The 23753-nt window shown below is 38.2% G+C and overlaps 1 protein-coding gene and 2 non-coding genes across 3 annotated transcripts; 1 reads left to right on the forward strand and 2 right to left on the reverse strand.

The window, feature by feature from the left end:
- Positions 1–4925: 4925 nt before the first annotated feature.
- On the reverse strand, positions 4926–23009 carry UHMK1 (U2AF homology motif kinase 1). The gene is made up of 8 exons (XM_052637770.1): positions 22742–23009; positions 21171–21463; positions 20221–20412; positions 18210–18304; positions 12602–12678; positions 12354–12452; positions 8943–9031; positions 4926–5244 (listed from the first exon to the last, which is right to left on the reverse strand). Exons 1-8 carry the CDS (start codon positions 23007–23009, stop codon positions 5098–5100), a joined length of 1260 nt encoding a protein of 419 aa, XP_052493730.1. The 3' UTR covers positions 4926–5097.
- TRNAG-GCC (transfer RNA glycine (anticodon GCC)) lies at positions 11069–11139 on the forward strand. Its single transcript has one exon. It is a non-coding gene; the product is annotated as a tRNA-Gly (tRNA).
- TRNAC-GCA (transfer RNA cysteine (anticodon GCA)) lies at positions 20999–21071 on the reverse strand. The gene has a single exon. It is a non-coding gene; the product is annotated as a tRNA-Cys (tRNA).
- Positions 23010–23753: the final 744 nt, after the last annotated feature.

Consider the following 23753-nt stretch of genomic DNA (forward strand, 5'->3'; position numbering starts at 1 on the left):
AAGCTAATCATAAAACATACATGACTTTCAAAAAAGCCCTCGGTTTCCTTTAGGATACTGTGACAGTTACTTTATTTAATGGGAAATAACTTGCAATCATTTGATAAATGTCCCATGAATTTTGGCATTGATAGTGCCACAAACATAACTGCCATGATTATGACAACTCTCTGAAAAGCAAAAATAAAGCAAATAGAACATTAATCCTTCTAAATAGTGTAACGGACAACAAAAGTGCTGAGTTGTAGGAAAATGAATACAAACTTCACATCAGGAGAACAAAGGTTATGTAAACTATGTTTATCATATCCTGAAGATCACCTTCATGACCACCCATAAACAATTTCCTAAATGCTCTCTGGTTTACAGGTACTTCTTTTACAGCCCATTTCTCCTATAAAAGCCCAAAATTGCAGCAAAAAGTTAAAACTGTATGCCTTCTTAAATGTCCCTAAGTACTTGTCAATCACATGTCACTGTGTTAATCTACTGGTCATTCACTGTGTGAATTAAAAAAGCAGTGAAAAACACTGAATAACAAACACGATATATCCCGTGGTGTCAGAGAAGATGCTAACCTAAAACAAAACAACAAAATCTCTAAAATTTTGGGTACTTCAAAAACTAAAACAATCATACTCCTCTATCACTAAGGAAATGTAACTTACCCAAATATACCACAAGAGGCTCAGATGAATTCCATTTCACAGAGATTCAACATGCTTTTATTTACTGAGAAAGCTAGAACGTGATACTAACCTGAAAAGGCTAACATCTCAAAAGGAAAGGTGATTTATTGAGCACCTTAAGAAATGGAAACTCTTTTGAGCTGTGACCAAAGTCTGGTCTGCACTGTGACCACAATTAGCAAGAAATAAATTTTATCAGAGAGCTAGAGCAGTAAGTTTTGAAGAAGGAACGTAATATCAAAAATGGAACTACATCCAAGAAGAGTTAGATTCTGCTAGACAACTCTGGCTTTCCATTATTTGTAATACTGGGGGGAAAAAACAAATATGAACAGTTTTACACATATTAAAAAAAAAAAAGGCAAACCAAGGAAATGTTGAAGTTTTGTACCATATGACTCAAACTAAAAGCTATTCCAAGAAAAAGGCAAAGGAGCAGTAACTACTATCATCTGAGAAGGTTTCACCCAAATGAGTTTTAAAATTTTCCAGGAAACACAAGGCACTTGCTTAAGTCTTTGACTGTCTACACATCCACCAGACTAAAAGTCATGATGAGATTCCATCTGTACCCTAATCTGAATAAAGTCACCTAGCACGTACCCTTGCATGAAAGTCCAGGTAAAACATGTGGTTACTGAGTGTCTCCCCCACCCCCTCACCCAGTAACTATGTCAGTATAATTACCATCAGCTACTATGGTGCTGATTCTCATTAAATTATAAAAAATAAAATGTCACGCTGCCAAGTATAACTAATAGCAGAAATTATGTAAGCTAGGCCTAATTTTATACAGTTAAGATAAAAGCCTAAGAAAATGATGCCAAAATGTCAGTTACCTGCATTTGAGAAATAACTCAAATGAGTCAAAACACAGCATCTGAGTATTGTAACTCTGACTATAATTTATTCCAGAAAGATAACTGACTCCCTTACCAGGGTGAAAGCCCAGTGAACTAAGAAAGAAACAAACCTTAGCCCATAGTTTCTCTTCAACTTCCTTTACACGGCAGCACTCTTTCTGGCAGCATTCCTTGTAATAAATTTGCTCAAAGATTAAAATTTAAGTACAAGTAATATGATTTTAGAAGAGAAGTTAATAGTAATTCAGATTTTTTTAAAAGGTTAATTTAACATAGCTCAGCACTCTTTTATTTAGCAGCCAGAGTACCTTTAAAGAGAAGGCAATACCTGTTTCAATGAAAACAGGGAGAAGGATGAGAAAAACTGTATCTATGGTTTTGCTCTAAAAGCAGCCATAGCAATGGCTCGAGGCATAGCAGAGAATTTTTTTTTCTAGAGATGTGCTATACTGATGGCCACAAAACAGGGAAGACATACAGTAATAATAAATGCAATCAATCTCTTATTGCAAGAGGCTCATTTCGTTATTATGCCTTTAAAATGCAGCAAATAGTTTCTTTTAGCTAGTGCTATCTTTTACTGAGGCATCCAACCCCATTTATTCTTCTCTAAATACAGCGTTACGTGGCCAGCTAGCTATCTCCTCCAAATATGTTTCCAAAGAACCAAAGATTTCCTATGGAACAATCAATTTACATGCCTTTTCTGGGACAAAAATGTACCAGGACAACATCATGGGACAATAAAGAAGAAACTTGAAGGCAAGAGGGAAGGAAGCACAGATATAAATTTAGGGAAAGAAAAATTACCTGAGATAAAATTTTCCCAAACTGGTAGGGGTTAAGTGAACACGAACCTTCGTATGTTTACCCTACCTCTCCAAAAGAAAATTTGTTTTTAAAACTTCAAGAAATCAAAATCTCTGTGTATATATTTCATCCTAAAGGATGATGAAAACTGCATCTTTTAATATTTGGTTCAGGTTTTAAAAAGTTAGCAAGATTAAACTTCTTATAATATTAGAAGAGGGAGAAAAATCTGCAAATGTCATCTTTGGTAGTAATGGGCTAAGAGCTATAAAATAATTTAAATCAAAGGAGGCATCTTTTTTCAATTTTGTGGCTTAAATATAAAACATTTAATTCAATGCATGATTACTTAGGCTCATCAGTTATTCCCTCAGCACACTTAAAATCTAGTTAGCATCTTCTGTAATAAAATTCTACAGTGTTAAACACTACATATACTCATGATGAATACATCAACAATAAGACGATCAAAGAATGCTGTGAAATTCAGCATCGAGATGTTAGCAGCACACTGCATCATGAAGCTCAGAAGCCTACCTGCAGTTTATTTGTAAGGACTTTTATTTTTGGTGGTGGTGGGGAAGGGAAATGAGAAAGGTCTATGTGCTAACCTAAAATACTTGCCCTTAAAAAGAACTCATTTGCACTGTGTTCATCAGTATGTACAGAAGGACCTGGTGTTTTTAATCAACACAGAAGCTGCTACCCATACAAACATTTATGTTTTAGGAAAGCTTAGGTCTCCATAATACTCTCTCGAATTTTCACCTGAAACCAAACCAGCTAATAAACCTCTGCAAGGGCCAAAATGAAAAAGAGTAGCTCTTCCTCCTAAGGGCACATATTAGAAGTTACTTATACAATCTTCCCTTGGGCACCAGGCCACAAGGTCTTTTGGCAATTCATTATTTATCCTTATACCAAATTTGGCTTCATAATAAATATTAAAGAGAGTTCTGAAGAATTAGGTAACTATGATTAACTAAAATATCAAATAGTAACTGTGTGAATAGGGTAAAATAATTCATCCTCTAAGACATAAATTCTTAATTGGGCTCTCAATAACCTGCATGGCACCCACAGGGAAAAACTATATGAGGAGCCTTCCAGCAGGGAAAGATATAAAAGTGTTTTCCTTAGGAAAATAAATAAATAAATAAATTTTTCATTTAGTTAAGAAAACAAAAAATTCATAACCTGTATATAACTGTTTTGTATAATCAGTGCTTTATAAAGATTTCCTAAGATTAAACCTCTGAAGACAATCTACTGTAAAGTGAGAGGAATCCATAATTATGATTCCTAAAACCCTGTAATCAAGCTGTGCCCATGAACTCATGAATACTAGTAGCCTCCATCTGGGGTCACATTAGATTGCTATGAATTTTTTAAAGAATTCTTCATGAGTTTTTCATTCTTTCTACTTCCACCTTATTATAGCTACACCTTTCTTAACTTCCTTGCAATCGAAAGTCAGACCGCCTGACCAGCTAGGATGCTTTCCTCTAACTTCTCTTCAGCTAAGGAGAGAGGTAAAGAATGAGGGAAGAGGAAAAGAAGGTATGGGAGGGAGATGAGAGAAAAAGGAAGAAATAAAGAATCCTTGATTATGCACTCACCTGTTTTTTTTTCTTTTCCCTTACACTGAACAACTAATTCTTTCTTTTTAACCAACATAAATTTTCCATCATAGTAGGCAGAACTGTATCTTGAGAAATCTTACAATGATCCTAGAAGAGTCAGTACAAAACAGATGAGCTAATGCAGGGTCGAAATCAGACCCTGAAAGATGGGGCAATCTATGTGTACCAAAACTCTTACCAGAGTTTTCTCACTTTAAGAGAGTGTCAATGTAATCCGGTCTAGACTTGTATGTTCTGGGCCTCTCAGGAATGGACTATTTTCTCATTTCATTCTTTCAGACACACCAACTCCCAAAAAACCTGTATCCTAAATATTATAGACATTAAACAGGTAGGGAAGAGATGGGCACAGACTGTATTAACCCACAAGATTCACACTATAAAGAATGCTACTCAAATATTCTCTAACCTTTCATACCTGCACACTCACTCGAGCATACGTACTAGACATAAAAATTGTGCAAGATCAAGCATCAGCTTTCTATGTTAAAAGCCTTAATTAGAAAAAAATATATAGATAGGCTCACCGCAGTTTCTTTAAAGGAATATTCAGTACTACAGTACTCCTTTAAAAAAAATCATAACTCAGTGTTAAGAACACAGTAGGGAACTGCTGCTTGACAATTACTTTAAATTACTGAGAGCATCCAGTGCCAACTACAGATATCAATAAGGAAGAACCATCTAACAACATAAAGGAATAATCTGTAAGTGATGTCACCAACGCTAACAAATTTGTTAATATTCCTATGACAGGATAGTATTCATCCCTGCTTCGTGATCACATGAAATAGTTAATATCTTTTTAAGTTACATACTGAAGAGCAGCACTTGCCCTACTGCACAAGTAAAAGATGCCCACATGGATGCTCTACAAGCTCTCAATGTATAGCTAAGAGGGCTTGTCCTACGCAGTGCCCAGTGTCTGCAATGCAGTCACTGCTGAGCAATGGCTGCACATTAGCAGGACTGAATAAATATACAAAGTATTCCCTTAAAATGGTAAGGGGGGGAGGGGTACTCCTGCATTCAGATGTAGAATAACCCAGGAGATGGAAGAGGAGAAACAGAAAACAGTCCTCAGGTTACTGATTAAAGCAAAGTTTGATACAGATATCCCCTCTTGTAGGCACTCAGTGGGTAAAATGTAGCCACAACAAACTTTCCATCAAACATCCTTCCAGTCAGTAATTTCTGAGCAGCTTTGGAATCACCAGCATTGGCATACTCAACAAAGACCTGTAAGAGAATAGAGAAAACAAAGTAACTTCCTTTTCATCAAAACTGTTTCAGAACAGTGCGGAGACTTCGTTGTGTGTGTGTGTGTGTGTGTGTGAGCGTGCGTGCGCGTGTGTGTGTTGTAACTAAGGAAGGAAGAAATTTAAAAGTAGGTAATTTCCCTTCCTAGGTAGCTGAAATACCTAACTTTATTAGTCTAATTTAAATTATTTTGACAATCTAAAGCGAAAGTTACAAGCAAGTGAAATGACTGTTCCTCAGTTACTGTGTAAGTATGTGAACCAGGAAAAGAACTGCCTCTCCCACATCAGTTGGATGCCTCCTTTGTTACATCAATGTTCTTCAAACTGAGGTGCGAGCATCCCAGGACACTCAGAGACTTTCAAAGTGGAGGCAAGCAGACAGACATCAATCTCCAGATTCTTAACTTTCATCTGTACCTTTTCCTAAAATTGGACCTACCTGTAAGTTCAGGCAGGTTATCCCTTTTCATTCCCCCTCTCTTAGGAGCCCTTTTCCTAGCTGAAAAATCAAAGTATTTCCAAATGGCATAAAAATTTCCAGGATATAAAAAGAAACAACTTTAAATCCAATACTTTTTCTATTTTAATGGACTCTGCCTGCATTGGTAAACAAAGTTTCATGCCTTGCCTATGACTGGTCACGCAAATATTTCTCTTAAGGATGAAGCGTGACAATTAGACCTAGGATATTTTGGCCTACAATGGGATTTTCTGAATTCATTAATATTGTAAAATGGACATGTAGAACTGACTCTGCCTCTTCCATTCTATGACATTTTAAGCTATGCATTACTCTTAAAGACAAAGTTTGAGACCATCCAGCGCTAAAATTTGATGCTCATTTTACTCATCTTCGGTATCGTTGATATTTTATATCTCCTTTTCTTCCAAAAACCAATGTGTTTAGCTATAGTTTCTAGCAATAAATACTTCTTCATTAAATATAAAAGGAAGATTAGATGATGTCCAATGAGAATATGAAGCTCTTTCTGATTTTTTAAATTGATTAGTAATTACTCCAAAATCTACTGACCAAAGTTCAATAAATGAGGAGACATGCACTTATAGAAGAAATACAATGCTTCCTATCTTACTCCTTGCTTCATAGATAACCTACAGTTTTACACATTATATCACTGTAAACTAAATAAAGAGGAAACACATTGTATAACTTATTATGTAATTAATTACATCAGAGTTCTATGACTGTAATCTTGACTACTGTTTATAATTATAAGAAGCATCCCATAATCTATTTTCCAGTATTTTTTGAATATTCCTTAAAAAATAAACGTTTGAACTGAAAAATTCATGCTGACTTTACCAACTAGGCAACATCTTCAATAAATGAAAGAAGTTAAACCTGTGATTTTAAGAATTTATCAAAAGTTGTATTCACTCTCCACTTAGCAGCTTATTTCTTTTGTTGATAAGCTTATTTCTTTCACTCAGTCGTGTCCAACTCTGTGACCCCATTGACTGCAGCTTGCCAGGCCTCCCTGTCCATCACCACCTCCCTGAGCTCACTCAAACTCATGTCAATCAAGTCAATGAGGCCATCCAACCATCTCATCCTCTGTCATCCCCTTCTCCTCCTGCCAGTTCTTCACATCAGGTGGCCAAAATATTGGGAGTTGCACTTTCAGCACCAGTCCTTACAAGGAATATTCAGGACTGATTTCCTTTAGGATGGACTGGTTGGATCTCCTTGCAGTCCAACAGACTCTCAAGAGTCTTCTCCAACACCACAGTTCAAAAGCATCAATTCTTCGGCACTGATAAAGCCAGTGTCTTTTTGCTCATGAAAGTGAAAGTTGCTCAGCCATGCTGAACTCTTTGCGACCCCATGGAATGTGTAGGGGTGAATTCTCCAGTCCAGAATACTGGAGTGGGTAGTCATTCTCTTCTCCAGGGGATCCTACCAACCGAGGGATGGAACCCAGGTCCCCTGCACTGCAGGCGGATTCTTTACCAGCTGAGCCACCGGGGAAGCCCAAAGCTACACTGACAGCAGAGGATGGTTTCGGTCCATCAACCTTCGGTTACAGGCCGGCACGCTTCAGCTGCACCACGTTGCTGTTACTCTTTCTGGTCAAACTTGTTTTTCTCATGACCTGGGTTCAATCTGTGGGTCGGCAAGATCTCCTGGAGAAGGAAATGGCAACCCACTCCAGTATTCTTGCCTGGGAAATTCCATGGATGGAGGAGCCTAGTAGGCTACAAGATGGACACTTTCTCCCTAAACAGACTTTTCCTATTTCTCTATTTTGCCACTCAGATTGAGTCAGATCATGTTCATTCTTAATTCAAAACCTTCCAATACCTTTCCTTCTCATTCCTTGATCTATCCTATACTCCCATACTTCCTTGATCTAATCTCCCATTCTAATCTCCCATTATTCTCCATTCTTCTCATTTTGCATAGCCACACTGTTCTCCTCAAACCTACCAGGAATACTCAGGGCCTTGAAATTTGCTGTTCTTTTTGCTAGAATTCTCTTCCTTACCGCCTTCAAATTTTGACTCAAGTGTAATCCATTATGTTCTTCCTCACCTGCTTATTTAAAACTGCCATCCACCCCTCCACAGCACTCTTTATATCTCTTGTCCAATCTCTTTTTCTCCGCAGCACTTATCACTATACATTCTTTGGTCTGCTTCGTTCACTGTTGTATCCTACCTGTTATGCTCAATAAATACCGGTTGAATAAACAAATGGCAAGGATGCAGTTATTAGTATGCTCCAGACACTGAATGAGGTAAATGCTGTTATCACTAGACTGGCAATAATAACTTTTCACTAAGACGAGAGTGACATTTCTTTCACTTCTTTTCAGTTGCCAAGAATTTTCCTAATATTTAACCATGAAAGACAAAATCCACAACCAGAGGTGATTGCACCAGGGGACATTTGGCACTGTCTAGAGGCATTTCTGGTGTCACAGCTGAGAAGGATGGTGGAAAGAGGCTAATCCAGTGAGCAGAGGCCAAAGATGACGTTACACATCCTATAATGTACATGATAGCTCCCCAAACAAAGGACTACCCGGCTCAAATGCCAGTGATGTTAAGATGAAAAAACAGAATAAAACAATATTCTATTTTCTGGGGGAAAAAAGAACCTACAGATAAAAGAAAGACTTAATTTAGGATCACAGAGTTTTCTTCAGAAACCCTGATCATACTTTTAGCCTATAGATTCTATAGATGAAAAAACTAAGGTTCCTCACAAAACAAGCCAAGTTGAAACTTGAACTCAGCTTTCAGGATTCTCAGTCCAGTATATTTTCCTTGTTTAAATTATCACGGATAATTCTATTACAATCAGAACCTAACCTAAATGGTTTTCCTACTGTACTTAATTAGAAAAAACTGGGCCAAATATTTCTGTAGCTGACCCTGACCTAAATTAGCATATGAATCATCTGGCTGTATTCAATGGCTTAAAAAGTAGATTAACACTTAAAAAAAATTTTTTTTACGTGATAAAAAGTACATGCATATTATAGAACTTTTGGAAAAAGAAAGAAGTACAAAAAAGTAAAAACCGTGATAATGCAAATTCATAATTCCTAGCAACATTTTGTGTGTATCTTTCTTTAAAATCAAAACATTTTGTACAGGATTTTAAATAACCACTGAATCCTTTTCAAATTATGAAAAATATTCACTCACTTGTCCTCTGCCAGGATTTTCTTTTGGAACAAGCAGAGACACCACTGGTCCATATTTTTGGCATTCTTCTTTTACATCTTCTACAACATCTGGTTATTAATAAATAAGGAAGTAATCACTTTGATGTAATTTGTGAGCATTCATTATTTTCAGATTTTAAATTCAAGAATCCATAACTAGGTAATGAAATCATTTTCTGTAACTTTTAAAATTATGCTTAAGTTAAGAATAATATAAATGTAACGCATTTAATAATTTTTTTAAATATTTTAAATGTTTTGGTTAATACATTCAAATAATTTGAAATCCAAAAGAAAAGTCTTCTTGCAACTTTCCAAAATGTCATTCTGTTCCCCTCCCTGAAGACAATAAGCATTATCAGTTTCTTCTGTAACCTTCCATGAACTTTATAAGTTTATACAAGCAAATATAATCATATATGCTTTGAATAAAAAGTTCCAATCTTTTTTAAAAGTACATTTTTAGATCTTTCAATATCATTACACAAAATTTTCTCATTTACTTTTATGCTGATTTAATATTTCATTCTATAAAAGATTGATAAATTCTCTAATGTGTCTTACTGATGAATAATTAAACTATCCCAAAACTGCTTGCCATTATAAATAATACTGTAATAGACAAACCTGTATATACATCTCATTTCACTTGTGTACTTCTAAATTAACTTTTTGGAAATGGAACTGCTAGGTCAAGATTAATATGAATTTGTAACTGCTGGAGTTACCAATTTACTTTTCATATAGGTTCACCAACTTAAACTCTCTCCAGTGACATATGAGAATGTTTTCCTATACCTTACCCACATCTTCACTGTAAAATATCAGAGTATAGTATTAACATTTCAACAAATGAGAATGAAATATGTGTGAGATATATTGTACATTCTTTCATATAAATTGTTTGTATCCTTTACCCACTATCTATTGGCTTGCCTTAAAGGGGTTCTTTCTGTAGTAAGAACTGTAAATATTTTGTCTATGGTGGTTCACGTCACGGTAAAATTTGCTGAATCATTATTTTCAATTATGTGCACACTGGTGCACACTGTGCCTTCTCAACTCCAAGAATGTATATATTTTAATCTCCTATGATTTTTTAGCTAAATTTTTTTCCTTTACTCTCTCCTGCCTGCCTGCCCTTTTTCCTTCCCTCCTTACACTCTCCCTACTTCCTTGTTTTAATACTCTAACATATACAAAACTTGCAATTCATTTTGGTCTCAGTGGAAGGTTCGAATCTAAATTCTTCCCCACTGCCATCAATATTACAAGACAGCTGTCCTCACACATGATTTCGAGCAAGGCAAGCTTACCTAAAACTAGTGTAATCTGAAGGTGACCTTGCTAATCAGAACTGACAAAGGTGTTTAATGCTACTAAAAAGTCTGTTGCCCTTTAGTTCATGTAAGACTCTTAAACAGTAAGACTTAATAGCATTTATGCATTTAAATGTTTAAATGCCATTAAATGTTTAACATTTCAGCATTTAAATGCTTAATGTATTTAGAAGTAGAAAAAATGGTGTTACACAGCAAGATACACAGGAAAGAACAGATACAGACTACCCTAAGGTTTACTCAAGAAAGTTCACGCTTGAATTTTATAGCAATCAAAATTATTAGGAGGAGACAATTAAATACAGTAGGTAGACACTTAAAAGGCTTAAGTAATAATTTGAAATAGATGTCAAGAGATTATTTAGAACTACTGTACCATATAGAAAATGCTGTTGTTTAATTGCTAGAAGGGAAGTCGCTCAGTCATGCCCAACTCTTTGGGACCCCATGGACAGTAGCCTGCACCAAGCTCCTCCCTCCGTGGGATTTTCTAAGCAAGAGTACTGGAGTGGGTTGCCGTTTCCTTCTCCAGGGAATCTTCCCGACCCAGGGATCGAACCCAGGTCTCCCGCATTGTAGACAGACGCTTTACCATCTGAGCCACCAGGGAAGTCCTGTATCCAACTCTTTCGCAACCCCATGGACTGCAGCCCGCCAGGCTCCTCTGTCCATGGGACTTCCCAGGCAAGAATACTGGAGTGGGTTGCCATTTCCTTCTCCAGGGAATCTTCCCAGCGTAGAACTGAACCCACATTTCCTGAATTGCGCATGGGTGGTTCAGTGGTAGAATTCTCGCCTGCCATGAGGGAGGCCCAGGTTCATTTCCTGGCCCATGCAGCCATAGTGACCCCTTTTGGGGTTTCCCTTGTGGCTCAGCTGGTAAAGAATCTGCCTGCAATGCGGGAGACCTGGGCTTAATCCCTGGGGTGGGAAGATCCCCTGGAGAAGGGAAAGGCTACCCACTCCAGTATTCTTGCCTGGAAAATCCCATGGATGGAGGAGCCTGGTAGGCTACAGTCCATGGGGTCACAAAGAGTCAGACACGACTGAGTGACTTCACTTCATATCACTCACTCCAGTATTCCGACCTGGAGAATTCCATGGACTGTATAGTCCATGGGGTCACAAAGAGTCAGACATGACTGAGTGACTTTCACTTCACTCCTACACTGCAGGCGGATTCTTTACAACTGAGCCACCTGGGAATTCCAAAACAATAAAGAGGGTAAGACTATTCTTTCAGATAAAAAGGCATCCTAAAAAGTATAGACTGGAGATTCCTATATCTGTCACAGATTCAAAGAAATTAGGTTTGTTTCATTTGTTAGGTAACTATATAAAGCTGAGGGACATAAAATGACTTACTCTTGTAAGAAACAGTGTGGTAAAACTAGCTCCATCAGTAACGGTTTAATTTCCCACAAAGAAAATGCTCAGTACTAAGCAGCTGATATTTCTGAACTTCCCAAGTGGGGGGAGTGGTAAGAACGAACCTGCCAATGCAGGAGACACAGAAGACCTAGGAGACCTGGGCTTCAATCCCTGGGTCAGGAAGATCCCCTGGAAGAGGAAATGGCAACCCACTCCAGTATTCTTGCCTGGAGAATCCCATGAACAGAGGAGCCTGGAGGGCTGCAGTCCATAGAGTTGCAAAGAGTCAGACTGAAGCGACTTAACATGCACACATTTGATATTTCTAAGTTTGGTCCTGCTTTTTAGTCCATTCACCACTCTGCTTCCAGAATGTTCTGATTAAACCCAAGTTTGACTATAATACTCACCTAGTTTAAATTTTAACAGCTCTTTATTGCATTTTACAATGGACAAATATTTATTGAATACTTACCAGAAGCCAGGAACTATTCTACCCCTGATACAAAGTTCTTTTGTGTAATTTATATTCCAGTGTTACTATCTCTGGGATTAAAGTCCAAATTCTTAAACATAACAAACACGTCTATTATATACCTATAAATACGAGAATGCTATGAGATGGTATGTCTATTCTACACAGGAAAGACACATTACAGTACAATTCAGGAAGCCCTGACCTTCATATTCTTCTTCCTTCTCAAGATAATCATCGTCCAGCACATTCAGCAGTCTGAGCACTGGCGTAGGAAGCATCACCAAATCTTCAATGTGAGGGGCTGTTAAATTCATTACAACATGGTTAAATGCAAACTCCTTTGAATAAACTGATGAAAATTAGGGAAAGGAGCTTGGGAATATAAATTAGTTCTGATATCTTATTTGATTATAAAATAACAAAGAAAAAATAAAGATGTGTACAACTTACCAAAAGGAATGCTAAAGAATGGGCTGCACAATGCCATTTCAGCAGGAATTCTTCTGCTTGGATCATCATGAAGCATGCTAAAACACAAAAATATGTATCTTTACATCAAATCTTTTGAAAGTATAACCAATAAAGAAAATAAAAACATCTAAATATTCACCACAACATCAATTATATTAGCATGACTTTCTGAATCATTCAACTACAAAAAATATTAATGCCATCTATGAGTAAACAGTTTAATAAATTATTATATACACCTAAGACATAATACTATATTTTAATTTAAAATGTTTTTGATTAATAAACACAACATAGGAAAATGATCCACATTTTGTAACACTAACTGAAAAAAAGCTAGACATAGATTTATGGTAATTGAATTAAAAAAAAAACAGAGGTGAGATGACTTTTGTCTTGTTAAAGCCTCCTAATAATAAAGCAACTTGATAGCAAAATAAAAAAAATCTATGGACAACATCTCTAACAAAAGTAAGTAACCCCACTAGACAAAAAAATCCGAGTGGCTAAGGAGAAACCATCAGTAGCAGTAAGACTTGCACCATATGGGCATCTGTGTAGATGGAAGCAGAGAGAAACCACAGTTAATCTGATGACCCAGAGAAAAAAATAATCCCCCAAAACAGGTATTCACTGGGAAGCACAAAAAACCAATTTGAGAAAAGCTGTTTAAACTAAACCAGGGGTTATACATTTCAAAAGAATAGAAGGGGTCCTCAGTAAGATTTGAGGGGGCTGAAGTAATCTAGACACTAGAATCTCTCAAAACCAATCAGCTGAAGCTCCCTTCTAAGGCAGAGTCCCACAGAAAAAAGAAATCTTGGGATGAGAACCCATATTGATGGGGTAAATGAAAATTGAGAGAGAAAGAGACAAAGACATCAGGAAAAAGCAGGGAAAGGGAAGAGCCAAGAGGATCTCAAGGAAAAAAAAAAAAAAAACCACTACACAAAACAACAGAAGAGGGAGCTATGTATAGTTAGAAAAGCTACACCTTCCTATGTTTAGGAAAATGAAGTTCACATAAAAATGAGCCACATACAAAGTATTATACCAAAGTTACTAGACCAGGAAAGAGGACTGCAAAATAACCTGCCCTCAGACAACAAATGCACACAAGAAAGGTGTGAAAGGCATGACCACAATACCCAGGAGCCTACAGCCAACCATTTGAAAATGAGGCCAAGGCCTTGTTTACAAAGATACAAGGTGTTAGAGAGTAACATAAATCAAAACTAGGATGACCACAACACCCAGGAGCACTATGGCCAACCATTTGAAAATGAGGCCAAGGCACTGTTCACAAAGATACAAGGTGTTAGAGAGTAACAAATCAAAACTAGAAAATATCAAAAATCAGGTAACAAAACTCAGGAAAAAATCAGGAATAAAAGGAATCATTTCATAAACTAAGCTTAAGCTAGAAGTCACATGAGGATGAATAAAAACAAAAGATGATGTCCTAAAGATAAACAGAAGGCAAAAAGGAGAAAAAATTGTTCGATCAAAAAGAAATAATAAAATAAATAAAAAACTATTCAAGAGAGTGATAATACTGAATAGTCAGAGAAAATCTATTAATAATGCATATAGAATGGGAGTGAAGGGAAAAAAAAAGCAAAGTAATGGAACAAACACTAAGAATTTTAACTTAAGAATACTTTCATACAACAAACAAAAAGATCTAAAACTACTTATTTAAGAATTCAGACCCAGAGCAATCAAAATCTATTATTCTGGTAAAATCACTAGACTTTTAACAAAAACATGAAATCCTGACAGCATTTAGACCTAAAGACCAAATTACTTAAAAACAAAGTGTCATCAGCACTCTGCCTTCAACAGCAACACTATTTGCTAGAAGAAAATGGACCACAGTTGACCCCTGAACAACTTCAGGTTAGGAGTACACCCTCTCCCCAGCTGAAAATCCATTTAACTTACATCTGGCCCTCCATATCCACAGTTTCTCTGTATCCACAGTTCTGCACCAAAGAGTCAACCACCTGCCCATTATGTAGTAACAAAATCTGTGTATAAATGGACTCCTGTCGTTCAAACCCATGCTGTTGAAGGACCAACTGTAATATGTTTAAAATGCTCAAGAAGAAAGTCTGCCAAGGATTTTTATACTCAGATAAACAGACTTTCAAGTGTAATAACACAGTTTAACTATTATTAACAAGCAAGAACTCAAGAGAATATTAATCCTATAATCAAAAGAACAAGCTTCAGTACACTAAAATGATTAGAATACAAGGACCAGTGATGAACATTAAATGTCTAGTTACACACAAATCTGACTAAATGAGAGTGTTTGAAAAATAAACAGTGCATAGCATGTAATAGCCATATAATCTGACAACACGGTTATAACTATCTTTCAAATGGGAGAATAGGAAGAGCATATGCAAAAGCAACTGTTTTCAGTAATCTTACTAAAGCACTATTATTGAGACTGTTTCAGTGTAATGTGGAATAAAGCAAATGAGTAATAATGAAATATTCTAATCTGACATTCTCTTTGTCCTTAAGAACCAGAATTCTTGACATAAAAGAAAAGAGATATAAAACAGAAGAAGTAAAAACATTGTGGTATTGAATTTAAATGAGAAATATCAGTATGAACTCCACCCACTTAACAGGCCTAGAATCAATGATCACCCCAACAGCAATGAGTATTCTTAATACCCAGACTGTGGTTTTGAGAGCTTGTTTGGGCTTCCCTGGTGGCTCAGCTGGTAAAGAATCCACCTGCAATGTGGGAGACCTGAGTTCGATCCCTGGGTTGGGAAGATCCCCTGGAGAAGGGAACGGCTACCCACTCCAGTATTCTGGCCTGGAGAACTCCATGGACTGTATAGTCCATGGGGTCACAAAGACTCAGACACGATTGAGTGCCTTTTACTTGGAGGTTCTAGCAGAGAGCTGCTGCTGCTGCTAAATCGCTTCAGTCGTGTCCGACTCTGTGTGACCCCATAGACGGCAGCCCACCAGGCTCCGCCGTCCCTGGGATTCTCCAGGCAAGAACATTGGAATGGGTTGCCATTTCCTTCTCCAATGCACGAAAGTGAAGTCTCTCAGTCATGTCCGACTCTTAGTGACCCTATGGACTGCAGCCTACCAGGCTCCTCCGTCCATGGGATTTTCCAGGCAAGAGTACTGGAGTGGGGTGCCACTGCCTTCTCCGTAGCAGAGAGCGCAGCTATTCATATACCCTTGACCAAAGGACCAGTTCTCCTTTATCGGGGATGGTCATCCACTTCGACCGAGCACACACCTTTGGGAGGCCCGCACATGGAGCTATGCGGGAGGGAGGAGACACCTGCCCAGGCAGCCAGTTTAGCTGCACAGGAGGACAGATGTCACAACCAGATCGCCTCACATCCCAGACTGTGGGAAATACTACTTCCTACTAAAGGAAACCAGGCTTCTTGGAGAAATGGCTACTTCCAGGTCTGGAGCAGGAAATGTACACTTTGAACTGGAAACATCTTCTCATGCCAGATAGTGATGAAGCTATTAAAGGTAGTAAGGTATGCCAAAGCTGACTTGCAGAGCCTCAAATTCATCAAAGATGAGATAATTTCAGCTTCAATTAGGATAAGAACTGCAATGGATTGAACTATACCAAATATATTTAGATTCATTAGTTAATAATGATATTTTGACCTTTCAAAAAGGAAATGATCCACTTTGAAAGATAAGGAATCAATTTATTATGAAAACAAGCTAATTAAGTGAACCAAGCGTTTATTTCATCTTTAGTTAACTAAACGAGGAGACTAAGAACATCACTGTTCTACAACTCCTAACAAATGGATCTAGGCATTGAGTATTAACAGCTATTAGCATATCAAATGGAGATAGCCACATTATGTGCTAACCTAAAAAAACACAGTACCATATATACAACTACCAATTTAAAGAAAATAAGGCAATATGTTAAACTATACTACAATAGCACCATCTGTAAAATTCAGACTGTGGACAACTATACTGAGTCAGCAATCCAGGCTGTTCAACAAATAAACAAGGGAAAAGGGGGGCAGGAGATGGAAAGGGACTTTTTAGAGAAAATGAAAGTTAAAAGGGATTCTTAATAGAAGAGCAACATTAAACTATAGTATTTAGGGATGCACACTTAGGTAACAGAACTATAATAAAAACAAGGAAGTAATAACCATGAAATCAGGGCAGTGGTTCTTTTAGGAAGAAGGGGCTTGCAATTGGGATGGAGTACACAGAGGACTTCTAGAGTAGCTGGTAAAGTTCTATTTCTCAACCTAGATGGTAGATACAATAATATTCCTAAGTATTCACTAAGCTATACATTTTTTTTCAGTATTTATGTTTTAGTCTAACAAAAAAAAGGTCTGAATAATTTGCATGCATACACAACAAAATACGAAGGAAAATACTGAAAAGAAATAGAGCAAAGCACTAATACTAGAAAATGAGCTTATAATTTCTCATCACAATTTTTTATAGCTTCCAAATCTAGTATTAGCTGCAGAAAGAAAAAGAATAAAGTTATCATTAAAAACAAAAAAACTCTCAAGCTAAATAACAAAGTCAATGCTAGAACTTAGACTTCTAAGTCTATCTTCAGTTCCGATCAGTCACTCAGTCGTGTCCGACTCTTTGCGACCCCATGAATTGCAGCACGCCAGGCCTCCCCGTCCATTACCAACTCCCGGAGTTCACCCAGACTCACGTCCATCGAGTCAGTGATGCCATCCAGCCATCTCATCCTCTGTCGGCCCCTTTTCCTCCTGCCCCCAATCCCTCCCAGCATCAGTCTTTTCCAATGAGTCAACTCTTCGCCATGAGGTAGCCAAAGTACTGGAGTTTCAGCTTTAGCATCATTCCTTCCAAAGAAATCCCAGGGCTGATCTCCTTTAGAATCCATTATATAATTTGACTTCTATCCTAGAATCTATGATGTAATTTTACATGCCTCTTTTCAATGTAAAATGCAACATGCAATATCTAGGATCAATCAGCTACTAGCAGCTACTTAAAACTACTGTAATTTGTAAAACATACACACATACACACAAATATGTGCCCGTAAAACTGGTGAGATCTGAGTTCCATGGACTGTAATATCAATTTCCTAGTCTTGACATGGTCAGATTTTTAAGATGTTACCACTAAGGGAAACGGGTGAAAGCAAAACACTCTATCTGTCCCCAAAGTTTTCAATGGTAATAATTTAAAGTATAATATATAATTACTTTACATGGAATATTATTTTGGCATTCCAAAGTAAACTTGGTCTTTAGTTAGTAAGATTCTTTAAACACCTATTCTCCATCATTTACAGAACTGCCAGAGTTACAGAAGGCCCAACATACAGTGACTCATCATCTATCTTCCACTGAACAGCGGTAAGTAACAGCCTAATACCTGGTACTTGGCCATGAAAAAAAGAACACTTTTGTTTCTTATTAGAAACCAGTCTGTATAGAATATCTAAAGATTTTAATTCTAAGGAAGCAAAACCTCTACATGATTAAGCAAGCCAGAAAATAATATAAATCCATTCAGGAAAAAAAGCAAGTTTAAAGTACATGTAATGTACCTTTTGATAAGGTCTCTTAGGTGATAGGCTGGAATTGCGGCATTCACCACTGCTTTACTGGCAAATATGTGATCAATAATAGCAGAACTATTTGCCTAAAAAGACAGAAAAGTTCTTCTCTGGTTATCCAGTTCAGTCCTTATTTGTTGAGTACTAGGCACACAGCACTGAACAGTTTGGTAAGTTAAATACAACAGAAAACACTCTCTTCTGAAAGTTTATAATCTTAATGAAGGAGATTACATACATTATTATAAAACTTCTAGAGAAGAGGAATTTTTTTCTCTATTCTCAGTATCTAACACTGTGTGAACATTTACTAGGTGAATGAATAAAGAAACAAATACCAAGGCAACCACACAGAAATGTAATTTAATGCAAACTGAGAAAATAAACGTGTGCTAGGTGAGTCAGAGTGTCCTCATCATGAGTCAATTGGTTTCCAGATGGAATAAAATAAACTATCAAGGAGAAACCATGGCAGAATTTTAAAACTGCACCTGTCACATTATTCATACCTTAAATCCTTGTGGAACATAACATTTTCTCCAGGAGTACTATGGAAGTGTGTACATGAGTAAAAATACTTAATTTATCATCATCACCAAATAGCAATACTTACCACAGGCCACACACTATGCTAAGAATTAGGTATCATTTCAACACTCTTATCATCATTTTACTGAAAGTAAAGCACAGTTTAGTAAACCTAAATAAGTAACTTAGAGATGAAGGGAAGATATAAACCCTAGAGATTTAACTTCAGAGCCTAAGCTCATATTTGGTAATTGTGCCTCCACAGAAAGGGATACAATACAGAATGATAGTTTTATCTAGGGGGCAAATAGTGAGGACTGCTTTAATACACATCAGCCTCTAAATTTCACCAAAAAAGAAAAAAAATTAAATGCCTAAGTTAATAATTAACTAGATCACTGAATGTGATCTAATTCTAACTGGCCCTGTCCTAAACAGAAAAAGTCCAAAGAATTCAAAGTGAGTCAAACCTAATGCAGGAAATTGATGTGTTTATCTGTAGAAGCACTAGAGAAAGTACCCCCAAAGTACACTGGACTGTGTGCAGGTACTAATGACAAAGAGTGCTACTGGTTTTACAGCATATTATAGCAGCATTTTTTTTTTTTTTTTTGCCAAAAGTAAGGTACAAAGTATTCCTTCCAAGAACTGTTTCAACAGATATAGATGACTAGGGATTTAAGAAATAAAATTCTGTATAACAGCAACACACTAAGTATTATATGCTCAAGAAAATACTTGCTTCATATCCAAAATCTAATTCCTAAACACTGTATTGCTTTTCAAACACCTAGTCTAAAAGAGACTGATACCATCACAACATTCAAGCCTCAATATGTTTGAAAAAATACTGCAGTTAATTCTTAACTCACAAATACGCAAAAAGTAAATTCCTATGTCAGTTGGAACTTAGAACCCATGTTCTCAAGCAAACAATGTTATGAGCAGCAGTCACTTTCTCAGGACAGTTCACGTATAGAGCACAAACAGGAAGCAGCGTGGAGCCGTGGGCAGAACACTGGCCTTCTGACTACGAGGGGCAGAATTTGGTCCAGAACATCTAGTTGTATGACCTTGAGCTAGTGGTTTTACATATTCATGCCCCCAGGTTTTCACGTGTAAATAACCAATATCCATTCTAACAATCCTCACAGAGTACTACTGTATTAGTAATATGTTAGAATGTAATACAATTACTTTACTGAACAAACCACTTTTACTTCCTCAGGAAAAGGCATTCATTCAAACACTTTATCAAGCACTTACAACATACCAGGCCTCAGCTAAAAACAGTGAGCATGCAATGCTCCCTAGCGCATCTGTGGCTATGGGACTGAGGAGTAAGTAGCATTAAAGGTAGTAAGGGGAATATGGAGGAGATAAAGCAATCCGAGTCCTCAACGAAAATCATTATAAACTGAGTACTCTTACACTGGGATTAAGGACCTGAAAGCAAAACACTGGTTCAGTTTACCTTCCATTCCTGAGATCTGACTGTATGTTTCAATTTCATTCCTGAGAACATTTCCAGTAAAATGATTCCTAGGCTCCACAGATCAACAGCTGAGGTACATTCTGTATCACTCTGCAGGCCAGCCTGGGCCAAGCAATTCTGCAGTTCTGCTTCCGGAGCCCGATACCCGTCTGTCTGAATATACTTTACATCCTAAAGAAAATGAGTAAGTATTATAACCAATCAAAAACTGCCCACCTTCCATCCATCTCTACAGTGTATTTACCTCTCAGAATGTGTGATAAGCCAATGTCACACGGAATGGGAGAATTTTTAGTCCTTGGCGATCTTAATTCTTTGGTTCATTAACTGGATAGTTCTCAAAGGCAAGCTGCACTTTCCATACAACTGCTCATTTCTTTAGATACTCTCTTGCCTGTGAGGCACTGCTGAAAAATAAGGAAACTCTGCAAAGAGCAGATGAACTATGGAGAATGGACCATTTGCCAGAACTATCACGTGAGTTCTTCCATTAGAGTCCCAACATGAAAACATCAGTAACAGTAATTCAACAATTCACCAAACACTCAAAGAAAAATAGTGTTCTATGTAAAGTACTTTTAAAAATTTCAGAGCCCTCTTGTATTAGCTCTCTCCTATCTGACTCAAACATGTGTGTTAGACGCTCAGTCGTGTCCGCCTTTTTGCAACCCCATGGACTGTAGCCTGCCAGCCTCTGTGCATGGAATTTTCCAGACAAGAATACTGAAGTGGGTAGCCATTCCCTTCTCCAGGGGATCTTCCTGACCCAGGAATTGAACCTGGGTCTTCTGCATTGCAGGCAGATGCTTTACCATCTGAGCCATCAGGGAAGCCCCAAATATCTCTTAAGTCTCTACTAAATCACCTCTGTTATTTAAAAATATTTGTTTTAGACCACTGAGGGGCTGGGGAGAGAAAGTATGTCTTACCTGATTGCCTTCTTTGAAGCTAAGTCCAAAGTCAATGAGTTTAAAACATTCATTCTCGGCACTCCACAATATGTTACGTGGCTTGAGGTCTGCGTGGACATAACCCTCATGATGAAGAAAAGCAAGGGCCTCTAGAACATCTCTGGCACAATGCTGTATCATCCACATGGAACAACCCTGGTGACTGGAATATAAAAGCAATTCCGAAACACTGACATCCAGGAGTTCAAGCAACAGACAGCGTGATGGCACATTTGGAGAGAAGTGGATTGTGAAGACTCCATACAAAGTCACTAAAAAAGAAATTAATTACAAGACTTTAAAAGCCAGACTCAGAATAAGTGACTATTAAAGTAGATAAAAATTGGGGGTAGTCTAGATAAGGATAGCTTTAATGAGCAAGCCACTGGAATTTATTTTTCCCACGAGTAAGATTTTTGGGCAACTCGGTTATTTTAACAAAATGAGATGACCTTCAGCAGCAGATTACTACTAAAAGATATTAGATATGACATAATAATTCAAACTGTGTTTCCCAAGCACTCAGTGATGGGTGAATATGCACTTGGGTGCCAAGCAAAACTGATCAGAAGAAAAATCCAAATACTAAGTACTCTTAATGTAAATGTCACAACATGCAAAATCAAAACTGAAGATCCTTTCCTGATTCAGAATAGCACTCTATTAATATTAAAAGAAAAGATTAAGATATTCAAGATGACATTTTAACAATCTTGTAGAGATTCATCAAGTCCTTAAGCCAAAAAAATTCCCTCCTAAATAGCCAGGTTATATACACCATTTAGCAACCCTTGAAAAAGAAAAGGGGGAAAAAAAAGCAACACTAATATTAAGACATTCTTCTTTAAATGGCAGTATTAAAGAGGTCACTCTTCAAATTAAATATGGATCATGTTTGCCAGCAAATAAGACATTTATAAAGCCATAACTAATTATAAGCTCTCCGTTGGTATAATAAGAATGAAAACTGTTTTTGTAAATCAATCACCAGTAATCATTATATATCTTACATTCTAAATATCTGAATGATGAAACATGGTCTTACCTGGCTAAAAGTATAAAGTGTACATGTATAATTTTCACACTTCCATACGAACACCTATGTAAAATTTAGGAGTCATTTCTCCCAAATCCATACCAAATATGTATCAAGAACAACCTATACGAGTTATTAGTATTGACGTCGCAAGTACGAGAAATATTTCCCATTTTTCACTGGTGTGCAAAGATTCAAAAATTTCCGTACAAGAGATGACAATTTACCAAAGATACACCTCCTTTCACTTGAGAAGACAATTCTCTGTGCAACATTCTCTAGTGAAAACTGAAGCAAAACAGAATTTACTGAGCATCTACTACGAGCAAAGCAGACCATCTTCCCCGTACTGCAGAGTGAAAGGGGGATGGGAAACGGCCTTGTACCGGGGATGAGCACAGGGCGAGCCCCACTTCTCCAGCCTAAAATACGGGAGACGGAACGCCAGGCTGAAAGAGACAGCACGCTAAAACTGGGACCTGGGCAAGACAAGAAGGGAGACAGCGGCAATTACCGATGTTCCTGTGACCCTGCAACTGTTCCAGCGCCGCCCTCTCTTTGCGGAAACCATACTCGGCGGCCGAGGCCGCAGCCCCGGTGGTTCCTGGCGGTAGGAACTGCTTCAGCGCTCCTGGGGGCGAGCCGGGTGTGCCGCAGCAACGCACCCGATACACCGAGGCCGAGGAGCCGCTACCCAGGCGGCTCTGTACCTGCCACAGCCGTCCGAAGGCTTCCAGAAACCGCGGCGGCTCCGCGCCCCACGCGCAGCCGGATCCCGCCATCGGTGCGGACTGAGGGGGCTGACACGGAGCTGACTCGACGCCCGGGACAGGCCGGCAGGGCCTGCGGTCACATCCCCGCCCGCCGGACCAGCGGCTCCGCAGGGACGGGCCTGCAGCCGCCTCACCGACTGCCGGGACCTCACGCCGCCATGACACCGGAAACCGCTTCCTGGGGCGGGGTGGGGAGGGAGGTCCCAGAAGCCGGAAATAGAGGAAGAGCCAATCCTGTCGGCTGAAGGAGGCGGGCCTGGGGAAGGCGGGCTTCCTAGTGGCTCAGAAGGTAAAGCATCTGCTTACCTGGGATGCAGGAGACCTGGGTTCGATCCCCGGGTCGGGAAGATCTCCTGGAGAAGAAAATGGCAAACCACTCCAGTACTCTCGCCTGGAAAAGCCCATGGCCAGAGGCGCTTAATAGGCTACAGTCCATGGGGTCGCAAAGAGTCGGACACGACTGAGCGACTTCACTTTCACTAACAAGAAATGCAGGAAAGCTTGCTTTTGATAGGGACAGAGTAAAGGGACAAAGTAGGTGATTAAACAGTGACTCTCCCTAGGGGATTGTAAGTAGAAAAAATATGGGAGACCCTTGTAAATTAAAGATTATCCAAGAAAACAGGTTTGCTTAGCCACAAAACCATGCAACAGAAGCGTGAGACGTGCCCCCAAGCAATAAAACAATGGTGGCGTGAGACCCACATCCTGCCCAATGAGCTCAGTAAGTTAATGATCTATAGGATATGCTCT

This window comes from Budorcas taxicolor, chromosome 3, assembly GCF_023091745.1.
Source record: "Budorcas taxicolor isolate Tak-1 chromosome 3, Takin1.1, whole genome shotgun sequence".
Lineage (NCBI taxonomy): Eukaryota > Metazoa > Chordata > Mammalia > Artiodactyla > Bovidae > Budorcas > Budorcas taxicolor.

Bases quoted from the DNA above. Each gene is read 5' to 3' on its own strand.
- UHMK1 (XM_052637770.1), bottom strand. From the start codon at position 23,009: ATGGCGGGATCCGGCTGCGCGTGGGGCGCGGAGCCGCCGCGGTTTCTG. The intron at 21,464-22,741 runs GTAATTGCCGCT...TTTCTTTTTTAG, and splicing joins GCAGGGTCACAGGAACATCG to TGACTTTGTATGGAGTCTTC. The intron at 18,305-20,220 runs GTAAACTGAACC...CTGTCTTTTTAG, and splicing joins TCAGATCTCAGGAATGGAAG to GCAAATAGTTCTGCTATTAT.